Source organism: Sinohyriopsis cumingii, chromosome 2, assembly GCF_028554795.1.
Source record: "Sinohyriopsis cumingii isolate HCF-2022 chromosome 2, ASM2855479v2, whole genome shotgun sequence".
Taxonomy (NCBI): Eukaryota; Metazoa; Mollusca; class Bivalvia; order Unionida; family Unionidae; genus Sinohyriopsis; species Sinohyriopsis cumingii.
The window spans coordinates 140,701,245-140,711,990 of NC_142962.1; the positions used below are offsets into that span (position 1 = coordinate 140,701,245).

The following is a 10,746-nucleotide window of genomic DNA, read 5'->3' on the forward strand; positions in this document are numbered from 1 at the left end:
CTTTTTTAATTGCAATCTTCTGATAATATTGGTAAACGTTCCCTGTTCCGCTCGTTTAATATTCCAAGGGTTACGCTAGGAACAAGGCGAAAATGGGGGTTCTAGGTTTGGCCTCATTTCAGAAACTCTTTGATTCTTCGAAATCGTAAAATGAACTTTAACATACACTGACATTGATATAGACTACTAAAATATCGTACAAAGTGACCATATTTAAATGCCAATATCATCACTTCCATTTGACACTAAACGATAAAAGTTAAAAAGTAAAAATGTTACAATTCTGCAAAAAGTTTATAAATAGAAAATTAAACATAAAGTTAAAACGTAAAATCCTTAAAACATGTTGTCAAAATTTGTTATATCATGCGCATACCTTTAAAAAGTCTTAATTTTCACATAGAGAAAAGATTTTTGTCTTACATGCACGTAATCGACACACTCGCCAAGAATGTCTTCCTTTGTCAGTGAAAACTGACAGATTATGCACTCTGGTCGAGGTTCACCCTTCAGGTGGTATGCATGGGCCGAGTATGTGTTGTCCGATACGCTAGCGGCACGATACAACTGCGACTTGTTCCCTTTCGAGGATGTCACACGCCAATGGTAGGTTAGATCTTCTGAAGCTTGTTTGTGTGGTTTTATTCCGCATACTTAGCGAATTACAAAGAATACGTTGATGTATATAATAAAGTCAGTAAATGTAATCAGGAATCAGGTTTTCGATAGCTTTCAGTGTTGTTAAAGGTTCTAAGTATGGATGAAATTTCAGCGGCAAATTTGTAGGCATTTTATCCGGTAACCGGCTTCTGATTTGTGCCACCTAATGTTGCAATGGCAGTTCTTTCGAACCGTCTGAATACATAGACGTATATCCAAGGCGGGGGCTCTCACTAAATTTGGTACTCTCAAAAGTAAAGGATTTGCCGAGGACTTTTAGAAATGGCAAAAATCGAATGCTGTTTTGGGAGGTTTTGATGGCCACGATAATGACTTTGGAATACACAAGTTTAAAATATTTGCAACATTGGTTTTGCTGCCTCTAGTTCAGGATGAATTCGTCTGCCAAAACGGTGCTGGAAATTTATTTTCTGAATTTGGTAGTTGGGCCTCGAGACGATCTCACATATGGGATTAGATGGATTGGAGGACAGCTTGGTAGTTGGGCCTCGAGACGATCTCACATATGGGATTAGATGGATTAGAGGACAGTTTGGTAGTTGGGCCTTGAGATGATCTGACATGGAATTAGATGGATTGAGGACAGTTGGTAGCATACAAGATAAAGTGATACTTCATTTGCCTCAGCATAGAGGCTTTTTGAAGAAGTGGGGAAAAAGTCCAACTTCTTTTAACATGGCCGGTGCAAGGGTATTTGCTGCCATAGACGAACCTTCCACCTTGAGTCCCCCCCCCCCGTTCGCTCAATATAAACTGTTTATAAATATTACTACCCATTCGGCTTGGTAATTTATGGTAATTTATTAATTTCATTATTTACATTACATATTTAATTTTAAAAATTTTTAATAACCTGACAGCGTACTTCGTTTTTGGCGCCCCTCCCCCAATCCCCCTCCAATCTTGGCGACCTAGACGGCCGTCCAGTTCGCCTATTCGGTCAAACCGGCCCTGCATTTAGAGTACTCTCAGCGGCGCATGTTGATTTGGTTTGTCAAGCTTTGCAGGAGGAGAAAGTTTAGAATCCATGGTCTTTAGATTCCTAGTGCATCGATGACTTGATACAAAAGTATATAGAACATTATGTTGATGACATAACAATATGGTACAATTTTGTTACTTGTTGTAACAATATTTCTTTGACAGAAAAGTCATATGATGTATGAATATGCTGTGTTTCTAATTAACTCTTTGTAATGAAAGTCTGCTTTGTACAATTTTTGTTGCGTTATCATGTCGCCAGAACCTGTGCAGTCGTATTGTATTTAAAGTACTGTTTAGATTTGTGAACAATTGGATTCGGAAGAAATAAATATGTAACCCAGTTATCTTATACAAGGATGTAACTTTCTCAATCAACTAATGCAATGAAATTTCCTTAATGAAACTGTAATTGTTAGGCATCGTAGCCAGAAATAAACAATGCCCCAATGACAATATTGTTACAATATCATTTCAAAGAACACGGTTTTTGTAATGACGCCATATCCGGGCTTGAAAAAAAACAAAACAAAGTGGTGAGCACTTGAGTAAAACTGAATGTGAATCAGAGTTCAAGGTGGTTTTATTCCTTTGAATCGTATACATATAGGCCCATTATATGATAACTGATTGTATGATAACTTTACTGCCTCAAGCAACAATAATATAAATATAACAACTTTATCAGAGTTCAATGACATCATTACCATGTCTGAAAGCGAATGATGTTCCTCGCATTAATTGTTTCGTCGATTGAGAACCATGTGCAATACAGTTATGAAATCATTTGTATTATACAACAGAACACTAATCAACCAATTGCTATTGTCTTTTGTTTTTCAAATCTTGAATTACAACGCGGCTACATAGTACAACCGTATGTATACGCTTATAATACAAGTCCAAATGCAAAATGCACAGATCCATATCTGATGTTGCATAATGCGCAGGCAGATCTGAGTCAGCGCAGTTTGTTAGGAATAACAAGTAGAATAAAGAGCATAGATCCTGATCTGCAGGCGCATTATGCTATGGCAGATCGAGATCTATATTGTTTGCAGTTTGACTCACCTATAAGCGAGCACAGACGGACTACTGCTACTACTATTACTCATATCGATACGACTACTGTAGTCATGGTGCTGTTAATAATAATAACACTAATAATAATAATAATAATAATAATAATAATTTAAAAAATCATTATTGTCGTAGTTGTCATAATCATCACTAGCCTTTAAGATGATGACTAAAAGATTAGCGTGAGAAACAGTCCAAGTGTAGACCGTTGTTGTTGTTGTTGTAGGGTTTAACGCCATTTTTCAGCACACGATAGGCTATACATGGCGGCCAGTATCAATGGTGGAGGAAGAACCCAGGAAAACCCCGGAAAGAACCACCGACCCACGAGAAGCTACTGGCAAGCTTTCTCACATACCCACATTGGCCGAATCCGAGACTCGAACCCACGCAGTCAGAGGTGAGATGGCAGTGATCCGTAACGGACAGCGCTTTAGACCACTCGGCCACTCGGGGCCCCAGTGTAGACCGTAACTAAATTAGAGTTCATGAAGCATGCTAGTACGAAGCCCCATGAATGAAGGTCTCTGTACACACGATTGTAAGCAATACTGTTTTTATGTGTAGTTAATAAGTCAGTACTATTTGTATGTGTAGTTACTAAGTCAGTACTATTATTATGTGTAGTTATTAAGTCAATACTATTTGTATGTTTAGTTATTAAGTCAATACTATTTTTATGTGTAGTTATTAAGTCAATACTATTTTATATGTAGTTATTAAGCCAGTATTATTTTTATGTATAGTTATTAAGTCAAAACTATTTTTATGTGTAGTTATTAAGTCAATACTATTTTTATGTGTAGTAATTAAGTCAATACTATTTTAATGTGTAGTTATTAAGCCAATACTATATTTATGTGTAATTATTAAGTCAATACTGTTTTTATATGTAGTTATTAAGTCAATACCAATGGAAGAAGAGCATACTAGAGATTATCAAAAATAAAAAACTGGAAAACTTACCTTCCATCTTGTCAGTGGAGTATCAGCGTCTACAATGAAAAGAAACAGAAATTCGGACAATAACATAAACACTAACACAACTATCCATTGTTACAATTTTACGTCACAAGGTATTGTTGTGATAACCGTTGGTTGACTCAGTATGGATATTTAAATCTCCTTCCTCAGTCTTAAACCACATAGGTGCCACAACTACTTCACCCTGTTTCTTCTATCATCTGTGCACAACATCCCCTAATGGTACATGTAGACAGATTTCAGTATGCAGGATAAAATTGAAGTACCACAGATTTGGAAACAAAATAGAGAGCTCAAATATACGTACGTCCAAGATGTATCTTCTTTTGAAAAATAAAAGAAAAGCACACACAAATTTCAACAACTCAATAAATTTCTTAAATATAAGGATGTCGTATAAATTATGATAATAATGTGTTATATTTCCAGAAATAAAACATTATGCAACTGATAGCCATAACAACTTGTTTAATTTCACTAGAAGTGTGCGAGTTGGATTATCGTCATCGGATCTATCCGAATTGGTTACCGATATATGTCACTCGGCAGGGCACTTTTCTTGCCTCAAGACACAATAACCTTAAAAAGTGTTGATGTGCTGTATAACACAGAAAAAAAACCTCCTCATGTATAAAATGTCAGGTATAAATTTCAGTAGCACGCATAGTTTAGTGAGAGACGCGTCAGACATTTTGATTTAGATGGGTCTCGTGTTAGTCTGTTAAGAGCACATAATATATGCTTAATCTCATTGGTTAAAACATGCTGAGAATGAAGTATAAAGCTAACCTTGATAGTCAAATGCAATAGACTTGGGCACAAAAAGGGTTACGGATGTGGCCTGCGCACTGACACAAAAGAAACTTTTCTCTTTAATTAACCATTTAAAGGCATTCTTGTCCTCCACGAGCCATCTAAACGAATGCATCATCTGTAAACAGACTTTGACGTATTTATTAACTCATTTACACATTGGCCAAGCGGGTGGGGTTGTGAGATTGGGTAGAACAATTAGCCTCAGGACGCCAGGTATAGGGGTCGTTGCCGTTAACTTTTATAAACAAAAGTTTTAGCACATGAAATCGTTATAGCTTATCACCTTAAACGTTGTCTATAGGGGGTGTTTCTTCACAAAACATATTTAGGAGGGGGAACAGACGATGAAAACTTACATATAAACTGTATTTTTTCCATGAAAGAACATTGCCACCGTGCGACTCAAACCCTCGCAACGCCACTGCTTGTGCAGTACAGAAATTCTGACAGACGTGAAAAATCCATTATATAGCCGCTTATTAACACTTATATCCACTTTGGGATTGGATAGATAATGTTCTGCACAGTACCTCGAAGACCCGTACGATAGACTGGACAATTTCTGTACAAAAATCCTGATGAATATATCCCAACGGATTGGTTAAATGGGACCAAAGGGAAACACTATTTGACTCCACAACAAGTGTCCAAACCATAATGATTTGACATATTTAGTTTCATTAATTACATGTTAAGCCTTCAAAACCTTATTAGAAGCTGTCGCCACGAGATTAAGAGCACAGCGATCGTTTTAAGCAACATAAGGAATGTTGACTAGACTTATGGGTCATTCCAAACAAAGAATAATGAATACAGTAAAAAATGAATAGTCACGAAACATTTCAATCGATCATTTTCATCACGTAGGCGATCCCAAAAAACAAGCACCAGTACTGCAGTTCAAGTCAGTGATTTTATATAAAAGTATATTTAATAGTTTCCTGATTAGATACTCACCCAGAAATGTTACCTATTATTTTTAGTTACATGTGTGTGGAGAGAGAGAGAGAGAGAGAGAGAGAACGGGGAGATTTGGATTTTTAACGTAGCTTTAAAAAACATTCAGTCATAACGCTACGATGTCTGAGGTGACATCGGTTTATAATGATAAATATCACTGTGGCATCATGCCGCAGACATGTAGCATATGTCCTACCCAATCATATTATCCTGACATCAGGCCGACCAGTCCTAACACTAACCTCCTAATGCTGAGCTCCAAACGAGACTACTGCATGCACCATTTGTATAAGTCTTTGGTATGACTCGGCCGGGGATCGAACCCACGACCTCCCGCATCCGAGGTGGACACTCTAACCGATAGGCCACCAGTGCGATCAGTTACATTTGTTAAGATCACTTTCTTATACTAATGATAATAAGACATTAAGTAATTGAACAATTTTTTGATCATGCTTTGTTAATGTATAACAAAGTTCCGCATTCAGCTGGAAGATTACCAAACTAAATTTTTATCATTACCAATCTTTCAGCCGCAATTGGTCGACATTCTGTATTAACGACACATCCACGTTTTCTTACTAAACTTGAATAAACTGGTTATAGTTTTCACCGGTCACTATTTAGCGTGTACGCATATATCCTCGCTCACACGTGCGGGTGGGGAAGGTGCGAATTGAGAAACACCTCTTTGTTTCCACAAATAACCTCTGTTGATATATGTCGAGAAAGAGTTTCTAGCTAATACTAGATAAGACCTATATTTTTGCAACGCCTGTCACAGCAACATGAAGTGTACGATGTTATGTGGCAGAATAATAAAAACTAATTTCGGTTTGATACAACACTGGCGAGGTATGGAATAAAACGTGGACTAACCTTGATCTTCACCCGTAAAAACAAAAAGTTGAACGAACTATAACGCAGACGTGACATGAGTGACTGAGTGCGACACGAAAAGTACACGACCAAATGTTATTACACTCTTACTCAAGCAGCTGTTGACGTCAAACACGTTAAACAATGACGCAAATCTCCTATTATTTATTCGGTAGACATATAAGGTGGGTGGGGGTAGGCGGCACTAACTTTAGTTGAAACTACATTAATTGTCATTCAGATATGTATTATTCGTCGCTTTCTCCGCAGCTTTCGTTTATTCAGTAAAAGTATGAAAGATTTTGCAAGACAAAGAAATTCTGGGTCAGTCTACTTCTAAATGCATTATATGTGTACCACTCTATTGATGGAATCTGATACTTTCATCCATCTATGAAACACTTTGGAGTTTCTTATTATGTTCAATCGCCATCTCATTAATGTTGTCGTATGCAGGAAATCCCTTCATCATGTGCTAAATTGAATATTTTCAATAACACAAAGGTAGAAGAAAGTATCCCTTACAGGTGTTACATTTTGCTTCTTTTTACTTCATTTTTTGTGGCTAGAGCTGGGTGTAACCCCAAAGAAAGTAAATACATTTGCATGTACAGAGAGAGTTTTATATCCAACCATAACTTGTGTGATCGGACAAACAGCTACGTCTACTGAGTTGTCAGTCGAATTCAAGAAAGACATTTATTTGTTTGTTCTTTCTTCTGTCCTTGTATGGTTTCCAAAATGGTAAGGGGATATCCCATGATAGCTATAAATGAGAACAGAAGACTAAAAGTGCTTCTTTGGTTTTCCTCATGTGGACCTGAAATCACCCCAAATTTACATAATCGTTTTACACAAGCATTTAGCTATACGCTTATTTAGGGAATCACTAATTTTGAAATAAACGTAAATAATGTCACTGTCAACTTAAGGAAGGTTCGGACATGACATTTCCATCCCTCTCTGGGCTCATTTCAGGAGCTGCTTATGTTGTGAATATCTTTAGTGTTTGTCTAACTTTAGTCCCTCATTTGTAAGCAACATATTTACATAGATGACATTTGTCCATGATTGTGAGTTAAAAACAAGATGTTGACTTAGCACATTGAGTTCAGAATGTTCTAGAAGCAATCTGATGGAGTTTTCCACCTAGAAACGACTCAGGTCTTGGGGATTCCAGAATATTCTTTTAAGTGTTAGTTAAAGTGAAATTCTAGGGTATGACTCGGTCAAAGTTCTAACCCGCGATCTACCGCATCCGAGGTGGACGCTTTAACCACTTAGGCCACCAGAGCGGTCTATTACGTGTGATGGTGTTTTATTCTTATGATATTAAATCTATAAAGAAACCACTCGTCAGACGCTGTCATTTTTTAAAAGAGGAACATTGACCGTATGAGATGGACTTTGAATGAGACAAACTTCTGCTATAAGGCACCTTGTTCTGATAACTGAACGTTTGTTGACTGAGTGACGTCTCACGCTCTTCCATTTTGAATGAGTGAATCATTTAGTTACCGTCTTCCATGTCATTTACTATCTTTATCAAACAGGAAAATTACATCAGTAACGCCTTTCTAAAGAGCAGAAGAGAATCAAATAGACAAAATAAAATAAAAATTTTCCGGTATTTTGTAGGAACGGTTAAGTTTGCTATGTAAAAGTCTTATTAGATAAACAAGATTCACACCACTGGTCACTCGAACTTGTAGTTCTCTCCCTGAAACAATGAACCATTATCTCCCACAGTAAAACTTCCCCGTGTTTATGTCTCACATTTATGTTGGAATGTAGTTCTTGACCATAGTCAGGGCATACATAACAAGTATTATTTTTCACGAAAAGTATGGGCCTGAAGCTACAACAATATATCTACCCACTGATATAATTCACTGTTATTACTTTTTTATCTTCTCTTAGTTTTTCTTCCATTAGGCAAAGATCACATTAGGCAAAGATCACATGTTATCAGTATAACATAATTACAAATATAGAATATGGTGAAACCAAGAGATTGAGCTCAACTTTATAGTGTATGTCATGTCAACAACAAAAAAAAATCATACTCTGCTGTTTCCAGTCTGCTCCTGCATTTCTAGAATTTATATTGGACAACCGCTAGTTTGTTTGGGTTAAATGTTAATTTAGCGTAATAAAATGCATGTTCGAGGACCTGTGTTATTGCGATCAAATGTGCTTTCATTTAATATGTGTCATATTGCAAATGACGTCATCTTGACAAAGGATACTATACTAAACTGCCTTTCTCTTTTTCTATTTTGTGAACCAAGGGTTTTCTTATCCAACCATACTGAAGCATACTTTTTCCTAAACTCATTTGCCGGTACTGAGAATCAGGAGTGTGTGTGTTTTGCATTTTAAAACTAGATTTATAAATTTTAGTTATATTATTATGATGTCTGCAGTATGGCAGCTTATAGAGACGTCAAGCACTGGGGCATCATCCGCAGACATGTAGCATCATGTCACACTCAGTCACATTATCCTGACACCATGTTGACCAGTCCTAACACTAGCCTCTTAATGCTGAGCGCCAAGCGAGGCAACTGCTAGTACCATTTGATAAGTTCGAAACCACGAAACCACGAACTCTCACATCAGAGGAGGACGCGCTAATCGTATAGGCAACCTGAGCGGTCATCAGAAGAGGGAACGGGAAAAATGTGGTTCTACTTAAATATACAGCACTTTTGTTGATAACAACCTTTGATATTGTTGAATAATTTCTACGTTGCCACTGAGATTGCCTTACTTTCACACTACAAAGTACGTCCTACGCTCTCGCGGTAAATATTACCCTAGGAAGTCTTATATATGAAAGTCCCTTTGCTGTGTTGTCAGTAAAGCATTAACCAGATTTATCACGAAAGTTATGGTTCCAAATCGGATTTAGCGTCATGGGTTCCTTGAGCGAAATGTCGAAATGTCAGGCAGTAACGGGTAAGAAAGGAGCGTAGCGATGCTGCTGTTATGGTGTCCTATTAAGCAATCAGTTTGGTTAGGGTATTACCGGCTGGTGTTCAATTCTAGCCAACGTATTTGTTTTTCGTTTACCTTGATCAGGATTTTTTCTTTCTCAGTATATAAGTTTCTTTTGCCTAAACGCCATAGTAAGGATACATCAGCTCACTCCCCCACCCGAAAAGTAATGACAAGTTCTTTGTCAGCTTTCTCCTGAGTAGTTTGCTGTGCTGTATCAAGAGAGGAATGGAAAATATACTTCAAGCGGTTTAGGATGAGAGGTGGTGAAAACGTATATATATATATATATATATATATATATATATATATATATATATATATATATATATATATATATATATATATATATATATATATATATATATATATATATATATATATATATATATATATATATATACTTATTCATACATTCGACTTCCCCAGTCAAATCTGACTTATCAAAGAAAATCGAAGCATGCTTAACACTGATTGACTATATCTCTATTCTCTTTCAGACCAGATATTCATTAGGTCAGCAAAGGTCACGTCAATAATAAATACATGTATGTATGTATGTATGTATGTATGTACGTATGTATGTATGTATATGTGTGTGTGCGTGCGTGCGTGCATGCGTGCATGTATGTATGCGTATGTATGTATGTATGTATGTATGTATGTATGTATGTATGTATGTATGTATATGCGATTTGGGAGATCTGAACATACCTTGTGGAAGTTAACAGTCCTGTTGAAACTGCCGTTATGGATCATCAAGCTTAATGTTATTCACTTTCACGACTAAGGTTTATTTCCTTCTCATGGTTTTCCCCAGATTTGTGCACGAAAAATCCAGCTATATAGATCGAAAGGACGTTTTATCAGCGAGAAAACAGACAAGTAAAACCACGACTTCCTTGTCGAAATTGGTATCTTAAGTATTGTCATCTACTGTATTTTACAATGTAAATGTTTTCAACGCGAACCCTAGGGGAACCCCGTAGTTCCTACAAAAAATGTTATCAACATCGAGTGGTGAGCTAGAATACAGATTAATAAGCGGATAACGTTAGATTATTACGAAAGATGAAATAATCTTAGTTAGTTAAAAATGAAGGGGGGGGGGAGTCTGTGACTGGTCACACTCCCACCACAGCCACGTTCAAAATGAGCGCATAGCATACGTTTTCTTTACAGTTAGATGGTTTAAATAATGCCCTGGAAATGTTTACCATGCAAGAACTTTCGGAGGCTTGGCACCCAACGGGGGAGGTGGGGGGGGGGTCATTCCACAGACCCCTCTCCTACTTGCTTACCTCTCCGCTCTCCCTTTTACCAGCTCAATGTTACTTAACCATATATATGGAAAACCGTCCTGAT

The 10,746-nt window shown here is 37.0% G+C and overlaps 1 protein-coding gene across 1 annotated transcript in view; it reads right to left on the reverse strand.

The window, feature by feature from the left end:
- Window positions 1-10,216, reverse strand: part of LOC149805950 (uncharacterized) — a 41,660-nt gene extending 31,444 nt beyond the window's left edge. Inside the window, exons 1-2 of the mRNA XM_089950736.1 lie at window positions 10,096-10,216; window positions 3,709-3,737 (exon numbers count right to left, since the gene is read on the reverse strand). Of these exons, the coding sequence (XP_089806862.1) occupies window positions 3,709-3,715 (7 nt within the window). The 5' untranslated portion in view covers window positions 3,716-3,737; window positions 10,096-10,216. The remainder of the gene's footprint in view (window positions 1-3,708; window positions 3,738-10,095) is intronic.
- Window positions 10,217-10,746: the final 530 nt, after the last annotated feature.